The 20322-nt window shown below is 40.6% G+C and overlaps 1 protein-coding gene across 2 annotated transcripts in view; it reads right to left on the bottom strand.

The window, feature by feature from the left end:
* Nucleotides 1-20322, bottom strand: part of EXOC4 (exocyst complex component 4) — an 804198-nt gene that overhangs the window by 169678 nt on the left and 614198 nt on the right. For both annotated transcript variants that reach the window (XM_067747055.1, XM_067747056.1), the window contains exon 12: nucleotides 14-150. In XM_067747055.1, the coding sequence (XP_067603156.1) occupies nucleotides 14-150 (137 nt within the window). The remainder of the gene's footprint in view (nucleotides 1-13; nucleotides 151-20322) is intronic.

Genomic DNA, 20322 nt, shown 5'->3' with positions numbered 1-20322 from the left:
ACGGAAGCTCTACCTGTAGGCTGCAGTGCAGGTGTCCTTGTACTCCTGTAGCTTCACGCACACCATGTTGAGGAACTGATCCGAATAGGCACTCAAGTCATGCATCAGGTTCATGAGGTCTTGCACTGTCTTCTCTACAATGATTGTGCTCTGGAAAAGAACACAGAGAGGACAAAGAAACTCATGAGTGTTTTGACTCGAGTAATGTTTACGACAAGGAAGGGCTACTGAAAGGATGTGATCACTTAAGACACTTGAGCTTTCCTAGAAGGATGTGACATTTAAGAATACTCCTGAAAAACAACAACAAAATAAGTATCTTACATAGTGCTAATCTTCCAAAGATCTGAGAAAGTGTTTTTTATGGAAGGACACAGGACAGGGAATTTCCTATTGATTTCATGGAATTCTTGGCATCTACAAGATATCTCTGCGGCTTTTAAGAAAGAAAATGCATATTCAGTTGGAGCCTGATTTATCACCCCCAAGGTTATACTTTGAGATGAGGGACTCATGACAGGCAGCATAAAGAAAAAGCCTTCTAGGATTTGTTTTTTAAAGTTTCAAAACCATCAATCTATTAAGAATAACAACTAACATTTGTATTGTGCCTTACAGCTTGTAGAATGTTTTCACATATACAGCATATGTTACCTCACTTGAAACTCACAGAATAATCATGATAATCATGAACACTTATTAGATTCTTACAAGTGTGAAGCTGAGCTAGGCACTCTACATGCTTTATGTCCTTTAATCCTCTCAACGCACCTACCTATTGGCTGAATCCCTTAATCATCCCCAGTGTAAAGAGGAGGAAACAGGCTTAGAAAAAGAAAGAAACAAAGCAAGGGCTCCAGACTTTGCTCTTTTAGCTATACCTTTCTGCCTCAAACTTTTTCTCATGACATCATAGTATTTCCTGTTGTTTTTGTCACTGTAGAAGCAGTGTCCAAAGAGACTCAGACATGTTTTTAAACTGAATTAAAGGAATATCCAAGGGAAAAAATAAGCCCATCTTAGACACTGATAGTACTGTGCAGCAAATTGGTGTTATATCTGAAAAGAGGCATATTCAATAAATTCTAAATCTTTGGTTAAGAAAAGACAGAGTTGTTTAAACCATTAGTTCATGCCTCTTTTGAAAGAAGCACAATTACATTGGAGTAAATATTAATCACATGCTTAGAAGCTTGGAATTCTTTGGCCAATAACCGGTTTGATGAATATGTATTTATTTATATAGAATTCCATAAGCAATGTAGACTTAGCCATAAAAGTAAACATTAAAAATATTTTTTCCAGCCTGACACTAACCTTTGAAATAATCAAAGGCATTTTATTATGCTTAAATACAGACTATGGGGTACAGCATTTGGGTTAGCTTTTTTTTTCTTCTAAACATAAAAAGAATGGATAAACATGTACAGCTTTTCTCAACACAACGGAGGATCAGTTTGAGCTACGAGCTTACATATGCATGCTTATTCAGGACTATTTGGTTCTAGAGGTTTCTTCTTTCCTTCTCCTCTCCCCACACTCCAAGTAAAATAATCAGAAGGTGAAAAGGAAGGAGCAGTTATACCGTGTAAGGCAACTGCATAGGAAACCAACTTACAGTCTCTATAGAATCCCCACAAGTTCAACTTCCTTTTCTGTATTGATTTTAAGATTAAAGCACTGCAGCTTCACCCTGATCCATAATCCTGTTCCTCTGTGTTTGTGTGTGAGTGACAGGAATTGATTCTGCTTAGCTACATGTCCCCATGCTGCTAAGAAGAATCAAAAATCCTCATCCTGATTAAGAGCACAGGATATCCTACAACACGTGGACAGCAATTAATAAAGGAGAGTAGAGTGCAGCCATCCTAACAAAAGCCGTTTGAAATCTGACAAACACTGCAGGGAAGATGAGCACAAAGAAATTGCTCAGATTATTGAGAGAAAGGGCCTGGTTCTATTCCCAATTACGCTACTGATAATCAACTCTGGGGCAGTTTCGGGAGCCCCTTCCTTTCTGACCGCTCCATCTAGCCTTCTGGTAACCAAGGATAATTTGATGGCTCCTCTACTCTACTGGCCCTCATCGCTCAATCGGTGTCTTGGTGCTTGCAGACTTGGGGAATATTGTGTAACTGTTCCAGGTCATCTTAGGTGTGTTTGTTCTTCCTGATTAGATTATCAACTTCTCAAAAGTGAGACGGGTGTTCTTATTTTCTAAAACCTTCCCATCCTTCCCTTCCTTTGCTTGTTTTATAATTTCTTAGGATCTTCAGGACAATACTACTAATCAAAGAAACAGGACTAATAATGTCAACCCATATAAATAATGTGAGGGATGTCATATATGTGAGGGATACTAGATACAGGCATCTTTGCATTGGGAAGTCTCTTTGGGTGGTTCAGTTTGGTCTGTATTTATGCCCGTGTTTTTGGGTGATGAGAACTGTGCTGATGACAGTCGGAGAGGAAGGGGAGATTGTAGGCACAGAGGAATATCCCCTGGAGATAAAGATTTTGGGGGTAAACAGGAAGTACCTGCAGGGAATGATTAGCTTATGTGATGCTATATGATTATATACAATTTTCTAGCTATTTGGTTGGTTTACCTTGTCACGGTAGCACTCTGGATAATCAATCACTACATTCTCTTCAAGGAAAATGACACTGTAGTTTGCCAAATGATGCATATTTTTACAGGGGAAAAAAGATTCCATTTTCCAAGAATTTACAACAATTTCCAAATCAGTGGCTCTGACAGATAAATACTGAAAATATCAAATTTCTAACAAGGTCAATCCTGTTTTTATTTATTTGATCCCTTTGGTATCACAAATGATTTATTGTCTCATTATTAATTTGGGGAATTGCCAATGTTGACTATAATGACTTCATAGTAAGTAAAACCCTGATTTTATTCATTATAATTTCTATTAAACATATCACAAATGATTGATATTTGTTTAAAAATAACTCAATTCTCATTTCTTGCAACCTATTACCAGGTAATAAGTCTGAGCATGACATGAAAAATGAGAAAAGGAAAAAATATCCCAAGATAGCTGAGACAATAAAAAAAAAAAACACTGCTATGAAAAATAAACAACTAAAGTTTCTTACAGGGATATATCAGCAATCTAAAATAAGAGGACAGTATATAAGGACCAGCTCTTTGGTTCTGAACTTAAAAATTTTAATGAATGAATGAATGAAGATCATTGGACACTGAAGACCTTGTCCATTTGGCCCAAGCCCTAATGGGGTATGGGAACTACTGGTTCACTTCTTTATTTACAGTCTCTTCTGTCACACTACAAAATCCTTTTGATCAGTGACTACACCTTCATATCTCTACTGCCTAGTAGCAAGGTATCTGGCACACTGAAGGTGCTAAAAGATGTTTATTAGATGAATTAATGCACATTCAGAACAGAGTGAAAAGACAGATTTAGAGTATAATTTTAATGTAAAATAGTGGGTCAAAAGCCTGATTTGGTAAAGTGGAATCAGACCATGGCCTCTTTGTTACTACATTACTGTACCTTAATTCCCATGGCTCTAAAGACTGAACACTTATTACGACTAAAAGTCTTAGACTTTGCTACCAAAACATTCCTAATTTCACTTGACTGTATTATTTTCTATAATGGAAATCCATAAATATATATACACACACAATTCAGGAAGTACAAACTCATAAAACTTTAGTTTGGAAAATGCAGTCTCTGTATGTGTGCTGTTTTAGCCCTTGAATCAGGGATGGTTCAGAGATGCTGCAGAGAACCTAGGGTCCTGGAAAACTACTTTAGGAAGAATTTGAAAGAAAACATAGAGTAAATCCATTCGCCACTTGAGACACACCCCACTACACCATACATATAACCCAGCAACTGTGGAGGGAGAGGGCTTGACGAATGTCTGACGATGACAACAATGTTTCTGCTTATGGGGACACATCCAACTACAAGTCACCAAAACTTGTCATTCCATATTGTCCTTCCAATTACCATCAGCTCTAAGCTGTGGTTGGCCATAAACGATAATAACTACAACAATGACAGTAATGACAGAAATCAAAAGGAAATTTTGCTTTCTGTTTTTTATCTATATTTTGATTTGCGTGATGTTTAAAATATTCTGAATAGGTTTGCTCCTTTAATAAGCTAACTGGTAAAAGACTATGCATCCAGGGAGTTGGTGACTGAGGAAACTGCCACGTCTATGCTCTTCCTAATCATCCTCCACCTCAAAAGCTGAGTAATCTTTTAAAAAGTTATGTCTGGGCTTCCCTGGCGACCCAGTGGTTAAGAATTCGCCTGCCAATGCAGGGGACACAGGTTCGAGCCCTGGTCCGAGAAGATCCCACATGCTGCAGAGCAACTAAGCCCGTGTGCCACAACTACTGAGCCTGCGCTTTAGAGCCCACGAGCCACAACTACTGAGCCCACGTGCCACAACTACTGAGCCCACGTGCCACAACTACTGAAGCCCGCACGCCTATAGCCCATGCTCTGCAACAAGAGAAGCCACCACAATGAGAAGCCTGCGCACCGCAACAAAGAGTAGCCCCCGCTCAACGCAACTAGAGAAAGACCACATGCAGCAAAGAAGACCCAGTGCAGCCAAAAAAAAAAAAAAAAAAAAAAAAAAATTCTTAAGAAAAAATGAATCTTTAAAAGACAAAAAGAGTTATGTCTCCCACAGAAATGAGTGCTTATGTCCACCAAAAAGACATGAACACAAGTCCTCATAGCAGTTCTACTTATAATAGTTTAAAAAAATAACAAAAGTGGTCCTTATGTGCATCAATAGTTTATGGGCAAATGAACTGTGGTATACTCATACAACGGAATACTGCAGAGCAAGGAAAAAGGATGAACTATTACTACACATGACACGGACGTGCATGCCGAGTGAAAGTATTCAGACACAAAGCAGCACAACTGTATGGTTTTGTCATTACTGTAGTTCAAAAACAGGCAAAAGTAATCTCTGGTGATAGGAGTCATAACAGTGGCTACCCTTGGAGGCGGTGGGTCCTGAATGGGAAGGAGAGAACCTTCCAGGTGCTGGAAATACCTTGGGTGGGTAGCTACTGCACGAGTAAAAACATGTGTAAAAAATTTTTGCACTTGAGATTGGTGCACTTCACAGTTTGTACATTTAACATCAAAAGAAAAAAGTTAAAGTTCTATCTGATTATGTCTCTACCAACTTAAAGCTCTTTAATGCACTAGGCCCCATATTCTTCATGTAACCCATAGGGCCCTTCATGGCATGGCTTCTAGCTACCCCTCTAGCCTCACTATTTGCCATTTTCCTCTTGCTTGTCTAACATCTGGCTACGTGGCGTTGCCTCAGTTCTTCATTCTCATTTCAGGGCTTTGCGCTTGCCTGCAAAGTTCTGTCCCTTGTCTTCCTTTCCTAGAGTACTTTTTCTTATCGTTCAGGTCTCAGCTAAAAACTCCTTTGTGTGGGAAAACTCTCCCTAACCTTCATTAGGTCCTCCTGTTAGAAACACCTAGAACATATCTATCTATCTAGCCATCTCCCCCAGAGATGGTTCTGTTTCATTTGAGAACCCAGATTAATACCCACTGCAAGAGAGGAGGGGGGACTGGGAGGGACATCTGGTCGGTGGTTACGTGCACACATGTTAAATCTCAATTTTAAACAATTTATGTCCAACCATCACACAAATGAATAGGCACCCCTTCAAAAATTTGTCTGAGAATACCATCTGTGAGTGTGTGAGTCTTCCATTATAATGGTTTTCACTTAGGGTATATTTTTAAAATGTGAAGATGTAGCAGTACTGTTGGCAATATTACCATAGACCACTGCTATAGATGAGAACTGTTGAGAAGGCTTAGACGTTTTGTGGGGAAAGAGCTGGGATTTAACGAATGGATTAAATAGATACAGATTTATTAAGCAAATATGTCCTCTATGCCAAATACTAGGCTAACTTAGGAGATCAAAAGGCAGATGAGACAAGTTTCCTGCCCTCCTGCCATCTTAGATATTAGTAGCAGAAGACACACAAGTTCACAAACAAGGACAATAAAGGCTCATAGGTGCTGCTACCTTGGGCATCTGTATATTGGGCAATAGAAGCACGGAGGAGGAAAGAGTTAATTGAACTGGGGTCGAAGGGGTGCAGGGAGTCCTGAGAAAGAGCAAGTTACAACTGAACTGAGTCCAGAAAGATAAATAGCAACTTGTCGATTGACAAAGACTGGGGAGGGAAGCACTTCTGGCAGATGAAGCAGCATGAACATGAAGTGGTGTGGGATTCGGGGAATTGCACATGGTTCTTCACGGCTGGGGATGAAGGGTGTGCATGTGTGTGTGTAGAGAAGCAGTACGAAGCTAGATCCTCAGGGTCCTTTTACAACATATACATACATGACACCTAAATATTTCGAATATCTCCTCCCCACCAAGAAAATACAACAAATTAATCCAATCTGATGTCACTAATCACTAGATGATCCACTCCAAGTGTAGGAAGATAATTTCAAAAGGTTCCATTCTACCATTCAGAAAAAGACAAATACACTTATATAACCAACTGGGAAATACATTCGGAGCTCTGGCAGCCTCAAGCGCTAGGTAGAATTTATATGTAGGCTTAAACAAAGAAAATATGAGGTCAAATTTTGGGCAATCAGAAAAACTATATCCCTTTAGAATTCACAAAAGTGGTCATAAAATTTATTTGCCAAGTGAAAACTTGGAAAACACATATGATGTAAATTACAAATAGTATTTATTTTTAACATTTTGAGTAGAGGTTCATTTATGGTTGAATAAAATCTGTGCCTAATATATCTTATAAGTACAGCTGGCTTTTTATGAGGTTTATTTAGGAGGTTGTGACTTCATATTCACAGCAAAACAAAATAGCAGGGAAGGGGAAAGAAGTATACAACAGTTGTGCTTAATTAGACTATGAAATCCCAAGGGCATCTTTGTTTCCCAAGCTAACACTAAATAATAAAGGAATGTTTGTTGACTTATATACATCAAATCAATATAACTCTATGGACAGGTTATCAATTCCCTTTGATATGTAATGGAACCCAGAGAGGAGAAATAAATCAACGAATAGGTGAGCATTAGCACTTGTAAGAAATATCTCCAACTCCACCCTTCCCTCGCCCCATACACACACATACCACACACATAATTCAAAAGCACTTTAAGGTTACTATCCTGCAAACTACATAGTGCTACATGTTAGGAGGGAGACAGAAGTATATTAGCAACAAAATTAGCAGCTATAGTACTTCTTTTCTTGCCAAGCAATGTTCTTGGTATAAAGCATGGTCTCTTTTCCCAGGGGATAATGATAATCTAGTTGGGATAACATCATTCAGAACAAGAAACAAGTGGTTTTCCAAGAGATGAAAGTGCAAAAGACAATGGAGGAGAATAGGAGTTGGGGAGCCTGAACTGGGATCTGGAGGATGGGTCAGGTTTGGATTCATGGAAAGGAAGGAACAAGGTATTTCAGGCTAGAGAAAAGAGGTAGGCAAAGCCTGGGGATGAGGAGTGAGCTGGTCACAAATAGCAAAGAGAAGTCAAGGGTGGTTGGAGGATGAGAAAGGGTTGACTGGACAGTGGGGAACCAGCTTGTGGAAGGCCTGAGTGACAAGCTGAGGGCTTTTTCCTGCAGATGGAGAGAAGCAGCGCAGTGTATTAGGTAGTGGAGCTCAGAATCCTAATTCTAGAGCTGAAAGCAACTTGCTATCCACAGTCAAATTCTCTTAAGCACATAACAATTATGGTCCTAGATGGAACCCTAGTTTGGACAAACCAGTTGAGAAGAACATTTCTGCAACATTTGGGAAATTTCAAAATGGACTAGATATTACATGATATTAAGAACTAACTGCTAACATTGGTAACAGTGATAATGTTATTTTGATAAGAAAATGCTCTTGCTCTGCAGAGAAGTAATACTAAAGTATTTTGGTATAAAATAGCTTGAGGTCTTGGTTTACACAAGAGGAGATATATGAAGCAATAGTTTTCAGACACTGGAGAAGGAAAATAAATGAAGTGAGCCCTATGGATGCCCCAGCTGGTGTTTCCAGGCCATAATGCAGGAAGGTGATACTTAAACAGTGCCTGGAAGCCTTGCTGAGCTGAGATAGAACTTGGAGTTTTGGAACATTAAGGTAGCTAGAGTTTTATGAGGCAAAATAGTGGAGAGGAGGGAGCTGCACAAAGAAAGGGGAGAAGGAGGAAGGAGGGAGGAGAGAAGGAGGGAGAAGGAGAAAGATCCAGGGAGGGAGAGAGATCTCTGTAGATCATCAAGAGTGCCCTCAGATCTCTGGCTGAGTTCTGATCTGTGCCTGTGGAGCTGAAACATGCAAGGCTGGTGAAAGCACTACCTGGAAAGAGCAGGTGGAATTCCCAGAGTTCACACAGAGACGGGAGTGGTTCATGTTCCCACCGGCTGGAGTGGGACACCCAATAGATCTGCTGGAGTCCTCAGAAAGGTACTGGCACCATAGTGAGGCCAAGTTAACCTTGGACTAAAGATTGCCCTGGACACGTTGACATGTCTAACAAATCCTAGAAGGAAACCTTGAAATAAATGGCATAATTCTAAGTCATAAAACGTGTCCGAAACAAAGCTCAGCAATATTTAAAAGACTACAACAGAATCCGGCATCCGATGCTGCACCCAAATTACACGTCCAGCACCAAATAAGAGAAACAGACCCAGAAAGAACCCAGAGAACAGAACTAGTAGACAAGGAGGCTAAAATAACCGCTATAAATATGCTCCTATGTTCAAGAACACAGAGGAAAACACGAGCATGACAAGAAGAAAAACGGAAGACATGGCAATGGAAACTATCCAACATAAAACACAGAGGAAAGAGAGATGGAAATGATGGAAGAGAGAGTCAGTGAACTGTGGGACAACATCAAGCAACCTAGTGTATGTGCAACTGATGCTCCCAAAGCAGGTGGGGAGGGGCAGAAAAAAATGATGGCAGAAAAAGTCCCAAATTTGATGACAACTATAAGCCCACAGATCTCAAACAGAAGATGACAAAAACCACAGCGAGACACATTATAATCAAATTGCTGAAAACCAAGGATAAATAGAAAAATCTTAAAAACAGTAAGAAAAAAAAAAAAAAGAAATGAGATTTGAAAGGAAAAAAGAAGAATTCAGGTCTTCTGATTCCCATTTCAATGTTCTCTTTACTACCCCATACTGTGCCTTCTCCTGGCAAAAATGGTGTCAGGTGAAGATGGACCTGGCTGGCACATGGGGGTTGACAGAGGTACTAGAAACAAGTACTAGAAAAGCTAAGGGAGAAGAGCTTCAAGTAAGAGAGGTAGTGTAAGGGCTTCCAACTTTTAAGAAATAAACCAACCACTCACAAATCCTCCGATGGAGAAATAAGAACCTCCAATGGAAGACTTACTCCAGGTCATAGTCTCCCCAGGAATTTTATTTCCCAGTTGTATATTTTGAAACATTCTCTTTCTGTTCAAAGGACCCAATATTATTCCACGCTCTACAGTCGATACACATTAAAAAAAAAAAAAAAACCCAAACTTTCTTTTCCTTAACCCAACCAATACAAGTTGATTTTTTTAAGGTAATTTACTCAAAGAAAAAATTAATAACAGGAAGCCACATAAAAGTAAAAAGGCATGAAAAAGAACAAATATAAACTTATAGAAAACATACATTCAAAGATAATCAAATTCTAGCCCCTTCTTGACTTGATTAACAAAGGTAAAATACTCAAATACTGTACCCTGGTTTCCTGTCTTATTTTGGATATACCAGCAAATATAAATAGCATGTATATTATAATACAAATGTGAACATTAGAATGAGCTACCTACCCATCACCCATCTGAAAATCTATCCAACATTTACTGAACACCTACTATGCATTATCTCATTTAACTCCCTAATACATTTTATTTATATAATATGTACTTACTACCTATAAGATGGCTACTATTATTCCTATTTGATAGTTGGGGAAACCCAAATACTAAGAAATCGAAGAGTTGTTCAAGGTCACACAACTAGAAAGCTGTAGTTCCGGCGGGGATTTGAACTCAGGCAGCCTGAATTTTTAGTTGCTTCCAGAAAAAAACACAGAAGTGCTAAGTGATGAGTTAATTTTTCCAGGCATTCCACAATACCCGGTGCAGCACAGTCGAGGTGAATGAGGACTGATTCTGGAAGGTTACTGTGACCTTCAGATGACAGTTTCAGCATTGCGACTGGTGAGACCAGAACCAGGTTTACAGGAAGCTGTGAAGGAGCTCAGCAAGTGGATGGGATGGAGTTAGGGCAGGAAGTAAAGACTGGACCCTCCTGGTCCTAGGCTCTCCGGGATGATCAGCCATCTGGAGGCACAGGTCACTCCAATGCCAGCAGCCAAGAGACCCTTCAGTGACAGTTTTAAGCCAGCAAGGGCTCTAATCTCTTCACACCTTCCTGATACCCTGCCCTCGTAAACCACCCAGAACTGATACCTAAGACAAAAGGTTTGGACATAAGGACATAAGACTGCCAGACAGGCTCAGGCTAATAATTCAAACTGTCTCAAACTTATCTTTCTGAAATTATATTTTCGCATAATTTTCCATGCCCTGCCAACATCATCACCATTGCATTTTCTAACACCCTTCTTCCTGAGAACTCAGAGTACTTCATAAATATCTCAATCAATATCCCAACAGATTGTGAGAAAGTAGAGCAGTCATTATCCCTATTTTTTAGCAAGTCTAACATTTAAAGCAGTTTCAAGCAACAAGTATAACAGTTCGAAAGAGGTTTTTAAAGAGCTCGAGAACACCAAGCTGCCAACAAAGGTGGTCTTAAATGCCTGTATTTGTTTATATTTCTCAAGTTCTCATTCAACTCGGACTACTTTCTGTCGAGTTGCAAAGCACCTGCATTCCCAGAAACCCCTTTCTTGACGTAGCGGTATTATTCAAGCCTATTACGTGACTATTTAGCCCTTTTAAAGATTACCTGTCCCCAGTCACTCTACTTAGCACCAACAGACAAACCAACCTGGAAATTCACAGAGCAGAACCTTTACAATTCTTTCTCCTAGCAAAGGCAAGGTCTCCCCAGCAGGAGGTTGCAATGACCCACAATGGGGCACAATTCATTAGGGAAGAGCTACAAATATATAAGTCAACGTGACAGAGGAGGAAGTCCGGCTGAACCCAGTGGGAGATGCAGGCATTTGTTCCACTCTGTGCAGGCTCACCTGTCTTTGGTGGCTCACACCATATAATCATCAATTATGCTGACAAGTTTGCCTCCAAATCGTTTCAGCCTCAGTTACTCAGGCATCTCAGAAGTGAGAGCCGGAGCCCTCTGAGGAGGAGAATGAGGAGGGAGCTTGGCTTCCAGGAAACGAGAACATATGGAATTATTTGGGGGAGAGAGTATGTGAGGAAGCATGCAAGCGTGCAAGCGGAAATTCGTTCAAGGGTAGAGATCCAACTCGGTTATGACTTATACTGGGAGGGACTATTTGAGAAGAGCTCATGAATTTCAAAAAGATCTTGTTTTTAACAAAACTGGCTGTTGTAAAACCAGCATTCCAGCCCATTCGATAAAGTTAACCGTTCTACGTGACCTTTGCACGCTGAGCAGAACAGTACGCACCACTGGGCAAAAATCACATCACCGTGCATCAGGAGACCTGGGCTGCAAACATAGTTGTAACGCTGCCTGCCTTTGGGGATACTGAACAAGTTACTCTCTTTTCTTCACTTGCAAGGGGTGTGTGATAGTCTTCATGACCCATGGTGGCATCGCCAGCCTGCCCACCGTAAAGTCAATTTGAGCTTTACCTCATTTTCCCAAGTTTAGGAGATGAGTCGATTCACACTTATCCTAGATTTTAGTTATCAAAGCACATTATTTGTGCCTATACAAGATTAGAAATTACCAAAATGCATCTGTTGAACTCAACTCAATGGCATCCCGCCGAAGTTTGCATGAAAGGAACAGTAATAGAACCACCCACACTGCCCAGGGAAGCAGCTTTTCTCCTGAGTCCAAAAAACAGTTAGTGGTTAAAAATCAGAATATCGAAGCTTTGATGTATTTCCTTCTAAGAGAATTTCTTCACACAGGAAACGCCCACGCCACTGGGAAAGATACAGCCAACACTTACGTGTACAATAATTTCTAGACTTTAGGATTTCAGCAGCCAGGAAACATAAATGGATCAACACAGATCCAACTTTTTATGGTGCTAAGTTACGACGCTTAAAACAAAACCAAAACAGATCACTTACACTATCACTGTTTTTACAGAAGTATGATAAAAGTATGACTATTTTAACACCAAAAAATGGGAGGAAAATAATATCAGAAAAAAAGGACGGTTCTTCCCCCAAAAGTAAACTTAAAAATCCTCTCTCTCTTTCTCTCTCACTCACATACTCACCTACACCCCATCCCCCCATTACCACGCCCACTACACTGACCTGGCTTTACCCATTATCTGTGGATGCCACTTTGGACTGGCTGACCCAGGTTAGTGGATTGGGCTTTGGGGACCACAGCTCTAGGAGGGAGGTGTTAGGTATCATTAACAGAGTACATGTTTTACAGGTCACTATGTCTGATGAGCCATAGATGCTAAGGGACAATGTTCAACTGTGGTGATTGTTTTCGGCTTTGGGCTCGAGGGGGTGGGCAGTCATCAATCCACCAAACCAGGGTTTTGTATTCATTCTGGAGTCTCTTATGAGACGAAGGAGGAGAACAGAGACAGACTCACGTGTTTTAAAAAGTAGGAGGAATTAAGCACACAAAGATTCAGCTGTCATGATTTTATCTTTGGGTTGTAGGTATAAAATTTCTTACAATATGAAATGAATACAAAATTCAAAAGTACTAAATGGAATAATAAAATCGTTCAACAGCCTCTTACTGTGGGTAACTTAGGAGGCACTTTAAGAACATACAGATATAATTTGGAAAGAAAACTCTAACGGTTCATAAAATTACCACTGTTCCCATGTAACTGAAAACAATAGAGCCTACCGCAAAATATAGACAGAGCATTCAAATCATTTTAATGGTTTCTCATTTTTTTCTTTTAAACTCTCTGCTCCTTTTATCACTAAGATTTTTTTTTTTAATGAAAAGTGGAATGTCCCTGCTGCCCATTTTCTTCTTTTATTGTTTCCCTTTTGTTCTAAAAATGAGGGTAAAATTAAATGCTTAGATCACTAGAGATTTCTAGATGGTCAGACAAATGAGTACGGGGCTCCTAGGCTTGCGTTTTTCATAGATATGGACATATATCTCTCACTCGGTCTCCATGGCTCTTGTTCAATACAAATTTGATTTAGCCTAAGTACCTTCAGTATGTGACAACCAAATTTCTACCTAGAAAGAGGGGTAAAATTGGTTTCATTGCTTAAATTAAAATGGCAAATTTCTATGCATTATAAAGTATCCCTTAATTTTCTTGGTTTGTATATCTAAAATAAAATAGAAAACGTTTATATTTATACACTTTAATCTTTGCAGATTATTGTGAAATGTAACTGTTTTTCTTCCTATTTATTTGTCTCCCTTCCTGATCGCCACCTTTTCTCCAGGTTATTTCATTAACACTTTTCCTAGTTCCCTGGAGCTACTAATCCTGTGTTATAACCCCAGGCCATTCTTCCTCTTCTTTTATTCTCCTGTGTTCCTTTTGCTATTCTCCTTTCTGTCTTAAACTTTCTACCACACAATAAGCCTGTGGGTAAGGGCTGGATAGCAACTGGAACTGTTTGTTCTCTTAAATAAATACGCATATACTTCTTATGGTATGCCACGCATTATTCTAGGTGCTTTTAAAATTATTAACACATTTAATCACCGTAGTAACTCTATGAGGCAGATAGTACTATGATCTCCACTTGGCAGATGATGAAACTGAGGCATAAAGCCCAGGGTAACACAACTAGTGAATGGTGGAGCCAGACTCGAGGCCAGCCAGTCTGGCATCGGAGCCCTTGTTCTTAAGAAGAATAAGGAGAAGTAGAAGGGGAAGGGAGCTGGAAAACAGAGGGGGAACGAGAGAAATGAACAACTGATTCACTGGGAATGAGAAGGATGCAGGGAAGGGCAGCTTCAAAGTAGCTATGGAGACATTGTAAAAATCTGGGCTTGATGTTCACAGGAGCAGAGACACGTATGGCAGGCATGACCATGCTAGTGGAAGAGTGTTGCCGTCTTGAAGATAAATGGTAACTGACGTGGCTCAAGGTCATCAGTGACCGGAACGCTGGCAGCAGTAGACTAGAACAGCCTGACTGGTCATGTGCTGGTAAATGGTTAGCAACCTGCTCTTCAGGGAGCTGAGGGAGTCCCAATTTGTAATATTTGCTAGTTTCCATTTGTAAACACTCCCACCACGGCCGATTTCACAACTAGTGAATTGCCAGTGTGACGGACGTCACTGAACTCAGAAGTGGGAAGAGAGATGCACAGTAACACCCCTGGTAATACAGTGTTGCTGCCATCAGCTACGATAGGCGCAAAAAACTAGTAACAGAGATACTGGTAAAATGTAAAATAATCAAGAAGTGTTGAGTTTGAGTAGTTATTACCTGTGTTTTTAATATTACAGAATTTACTTTTTAATAATGGCTGTGTTTAATAACTGACTTACAAGATTTCTGAAAATTTAACAGCCAACCCTCTGGAGCCTATGGGAGCTAGGTCCTGCACACCACTGAGCGTGACCACCCGAACACATCCATTCTCAGATAAGTGGGTGGATCGTCATCTGGAGACTTGACCTTCACAATGTCCCAAATTTGCCACACCAGGAAATAAATGCAGGAAGAGGGAAACAAACAAAATGAAAGAGCTTTTGAAAAACCACAGAGCCATTCTAATCTGATGCAAGGAGACAGAGGCCAGTGTGAACAAGGGAGTTTGAGAAGGTAAGCTCAGAGAAGGCCTGAGCCTACGTTCTCTAACATGTCATAGGTCATGAGTAGCAAACAAAAGACCATGGTGGAAACCTGCCACCCAGCCTCACACTCTTTAAGTGAGGTCCTGCATCTTCATTCTCTGTTCTACGTAGACGCGTTATTTGCGGGAAACAAGACGTAAAGGAGGAGTAGGAAATGATAGGCCTTAGGTAAGCAATAATGCGAAACTGTATAAAAAGAAGATTCAGGAACATCATGAATCCTATTTTAGTATTAGAATCTAGATATGGCACTGAGAAAACTGTAAAGCTCTGATACAGAGAGAAGAAAAAGTCAAATATCACAGGGAACTAGCAATCTTTGGAGAAAGCCAGTCTGTTTCACTGACCAAGGTTTCCCCATAGTCAAGCACAGTGTAGTACAGTCGTATTCAGTAATTTTTTTTTCTCTAAATGAATTTCCATCCTATCTGTTCCATGAGGTGACTGTCTTTGAAATTCTTGTCACTTGAATACAAAGCGATGCTTGTGTGTGTGTGAAAACCATCTGCTTTTTTCTCTGTTACTCAAGATTCTAGTAATATTTGAAAATTCATGAGCTTACAAAAGAATGCACATTTAAAATGTCGACCTCCAGCTCTTCATATAACCTTACTAGGTGTAGTATGACATAGAATTTCATGTATAAAGTACTTATCAAATGCTTGTCAAATTGGAAGATTAGTGTAAGATCCATATCATTACTCCAAACTGCCAAATAATGGGCTGCTTTGCTAACTGACACCTGAACATATAATTATAACTGGCAACCCTACATAGCAGAGCAGCTTAGGTCAAAAAATCAGCTAGCTTCCAGATCCCGAGTGGCAAACTGCGGATTGAACTGGAAGTTAGTTAACACAGTTCTCACTTTTATAATTGCTAAGAGGAAGCACAGCTGTAAGCCCCAGGTTGGCTTTGGTAAAGCCAATATTGAGATCAAGGCCCTTTCGGTTTTGTTGATACTGTGTTTTTCCTCCCCCAGCGTCCCCTTACTCAAGCAATAAGGATTTCCTGCTATAAAATTCTAGTTTAGAGAAGAGATCCTACCTTCCTGCTATAGTTGATGTGGTACAGCTTGGATACAGAAAAATAGAATAACTGTGTTTAATGAAGAAACTTTATCAACTTCTTTTTCCAAAACAATCATTTAGTGAATATTGTTGAGTATCTACCGTAAGGAAGACACTATGCTAAGGAGATACGCACACAGAAAGGGAGCGGGGGAGACTAACCTTTAAAAAATACCTCCTGTATGCCAGGGATTATGCTAAGCAGGGCCACATGCTTCATCTCATTGAGTCTTTACAGACCTCATATCGCAAAGACAGGGAGCTTCAGAAAGGTGAAGTTCCTTTGCCCAAGATAGCAAAGGGTGGGGCCCAGAGCTGCCCTCAGACTGGTCCTACTCCCAAGCCCAGGCCCTTTCCATTATACCACGTGGCAGCTTAATCATAAATTCTCAGGCAAGGCCCTGGCAGGAAACAGACTACAATTTAGTTTTCAGCTTCTTGAGGAGGATGTAAAAGATATATACACAGACTGAGCGACTCATAAGAGGGATATATGAGTGCTGTTCATCACAGCCTGAGATGCTCTGCAAAGGTTTCACAGACAAGTTAGCATCTGAGCTGGGCCTCCAGGGAAGGCAGGTAGAAAAGGCAGATCTTAACAGTATTGGGAGGTAGGAAAGAAGGGGTCTGGGTGTTCCATCTTCCTCCAGTTGCCTGAGAGGAGAAGCAGGGCAGAGCTTTATGAGTAGAGGCATAGGAACAGGGATGAGAAAGATGTACTGAGGGGAGAATTCACTTCTGGGTAAAGAAAGCAGATTGAACATACACATCTATTCTCTCTCCCTCCCCAAATCTCAATGAAATGGCAGTAAGGAGATTATTTTTGTCCAAGACACAAGCCTACAAGGATAAAGAGAATAGGAGGGAGAAGACAAAAGCAATGCAATATTAGAAGCCGGAAAGCAGATCAGAGTGGTAAATGCTTCTAACAGGCTCAGGAAAGTGGAATCTTATGTCAGTAATAGGAAAAGGTGAGAAACAATCCACTCTCTACTGCAACTTCCCGACAGCCCCCCAGGTTCCTCTGGTCATGAGGACAAAAGAGAAGGAGTGACTAATATAAGGGTTAGTTGAAAGTCTATTTAAGAAAGTAGTCAGATCCACAGATTTCCCCTCGCCCCCCACTGGGTAATTGTCTATCCTCCACTCTGATAAAAATCTGAAGGTTTATTCCTTGAAAAGAGTAAAACAGAAGGTCTCTGGACTCAGAGACTGGATGACAATTAAAGATGGAAGAACCAGGGGAAGGAAGTGAATTTATACATATGAGATGCCAAGACCCCCCAGCCCTCTTCCATCCTCTTCCCATTTGGTTCTCTGGATGCTGGCAGCGAGGCCTGCAGACCGCAGATCAGAGAATCTTCCTCTGTGGAGTCTGGTCCAAGAGAAATGACCTCAAGATACTGTCATTGGAAGTGTCCCAAACAAATGGCCCAGTCAAATCTTCAGGGTTCTATGAACCCAGCCCAAGCCAGGAAGTGAGATTAGAAGAATAAATAAAAGCTAAAAAAGCTCTAACCCTTAATATTTGAGAAACAGAAAGGATCCCTTTGAACCAAACTCTTTTACTAAATAGAGTTTAAAGTACTTTAATTTACTTACAAAAGGAAATTCTTGTTTTTTACCTTCTGTGTTCTTGGCAATTATCTGATTACCTAATTGATGAAATAAGCTCCAATTCATGCTGCTTTGAATGAGAAGCCATTAGCACACATGCTTTCAAGATCCCTGGGAACTATACAGTCAGATAACACACTGAGTGCAGTGCACCAAGTTATAATCTTCCTTTAATTGAGTTAATCAATACACTTTTGCCCAGGTTCTACTGAAAGGACCTGGTTTCTTTTAATATGGACACCCACCTCTGAGGCTTTTAAAAATTAGTCTTTGTCAGGTTTAGGTAAGTGATGAGTTTTCCACTGCTATCGTACAGGTCAGACCACGTATCACGCTTAAGCGCATGTGGCAATAATCTTCTGAGAGACTAATTTCTGTGCTGTCACAGGAAACTTGGGGCGGGGGGGCACTCTATGAATATTTTTCTCCTTTTCTGCTCCCACTTGTAAAAGAATAACCGGATCTTTGGTTCCCAGGGAAAGGATTAACAGCTGCCTTTTGCTTCAAGGAATTCCCGAAAAGAAAATCTGCCATCTGGGTCTCTGGGAAATGGAGCTAGACTGCCTCAGTGGGAAAGGGAAGGAGGTTTTGCATGCTTTGGAAGGATGGGATTGAGAACTTTCACTGAGTTCTGACCGGTGCCTTAGAAAGTGTTCGTAAGTTAATAGGTAAGTGAGAAATTTACATAGTAATTTACTCAATCCTCGCAACAACCCTGTGAAGAAGGTACTGTAACTGCCATTTTCCTAAGGAGAAAACTGAGGCACGGAGAGGGTAGGAACTGTGCCCAAGGCCACACAGCTAGTAAGTGGCAGAACCAGGACTTGAACCCAAGCAGTCTGGCTCAGAGCCCACTGGCTGCGTCACTCACAGTGGAGCCCTGGAGTCTGGGAACGCCTGGACTGGGGGGACGTAGCTTCCATAAATGGCAGAAGCTGCTGCCATACAGTGCCCTGACAGGCAGCAGGACCACTGATGACATGGAGCCCAAGATTGTGCTATAGACTTGAGAGTCCCAGGACAAGGTCCAATAGTTGAATATGCTTGGCACGGGTAGAGAGATTGCAGGGCACGGAAGAGCCAAACGTTTTCAAATCAGCTACAGGAACTTGCAAATGAGCCTCTCAGCAAAGACTAGGATGGAGAAAATCCACCTCTGTAGACATAACACGCACATCTCTCTCTTCATTAGAGAAAGCTGCACAATCCCTGCGGAGCTTTAAAACTCAAAGTTTCAGAGCACGCGTGGGCTCTCCGATCCAGAGATGAACCAAAATGAGTTCTACCCTGGAGGGAAGAAGATAAATAATTAAATTGGAAGGTGCTTGTCAGAGCTGAGACTTAGTGGAAGAAGGAAGTAGCAACGTCCCAGATGAACCGACCCCACTGCCCACCCAATACCTCCTCACCACGAATGGTACGGCGGTCTCATCAGCATGGCCTTTCTAGCTGGCATTAACTCTTGCCTTCTTCCCCCATGATCCACGGCTGCACTGAACTATACACCCCCTGCCACTTCAGGGCCTTAGGGCCTCCTCTTCCCAATACCTGAAATGGCCACCCCTCCTTTCTCTGCTTCGTACTCCCCTACTCAATCTGCAAGTTCAAATGTCAGCCCTCTGGCGAAGCCTTTCCTGACTTTTTCTGAGTCGGTCCTTCATTCCTCTGTGCTCCCACAGTGCTTTGGACAAACCATGACTGCAGAATTGCTTGTCTGCCTACCTCCCAACCATTTCAACAAAACTAGACCTTGAGACACATGAGGCCCTGCATATACTCAGCGGCTAGTCAGCTTCTGGCCCCCACTAAGCCCAATGCCTGAGGGAGGCAGTAGAGGTCCTAGAGCCAGAGGCAAGAGTTAGAAAGACCAGGATTCAGCCCCGACTCTGCCAGTGACTTGCCCTGTGACCTCAAGAAGTCACTTAATTTCTCTCAAGCTCATCACTGTTGCAAAGATTAAATGAGATCACATCTACGAAAAGCATATTGCTCAAGAGTCCCCTCTTCATAAATGATAGTATAATGAATGTAATTTTGCTGAGAAAATATTGAGAAATAAATATATTCTTTATTAAGAAAATACATACAGCCAAATAGATGTCTCCAAGTTCACAATGAGGGGCCAATAATAGAGGTACTGTAATGGAGCAACTAACTAGGATACGAGTATTTCTATAGAGGAATGAATAAAAATAAACATGAAAATGCAAAACACGGGAAGGTAATCTGGTCCAATTATATGTTGAGAATATTAACATAAAAGAACTGTTCATATACTGAATTTATATACATTTCTAAGTAAACTACATCAGAGGACTCTCAAGGTTTTCATCATAAACAAACTACATTTATGTTTTCACCTGTTTCAATGCATTGCCAAAGAATTTCTTAATCTTCATTTCTACAAATATAAGGTTTCCATTTTTTAAGGGAATGAAAACACGAAATTTACTGAAAACAGAAATCTTAGAAATAATCTCAAATCTGTTTGGGCAAATGAAATTAGTCAAGATAATAACTTTGTCCTGTGAAATTTATCTAGGAAAAATGTTGAAGTATTATATAATGGTAAACATCTTTCAAATTACATCCATAATAATCCTTCACTTTCATTTTTCAGGAAAAGTTTC

This window comes from Pseudorca crassidens, chromosome 8 (genome assembly GCF_039906515.1).
Source record: "Pseudorca crassidens isolate mPseCra1 chromosome 8, mPseCra1.hap1, whole genome shotgun sequence".
Lineage (NCBI taxonomy): Eukaryota > Metazoa > Chordata > Mammalia > Artiodactyla > Delphinidae > Pseudorca > Pseudorca crassidens.
This window is presented reverse-complemented; position numbering and strand designations above follow the sequence as displayed.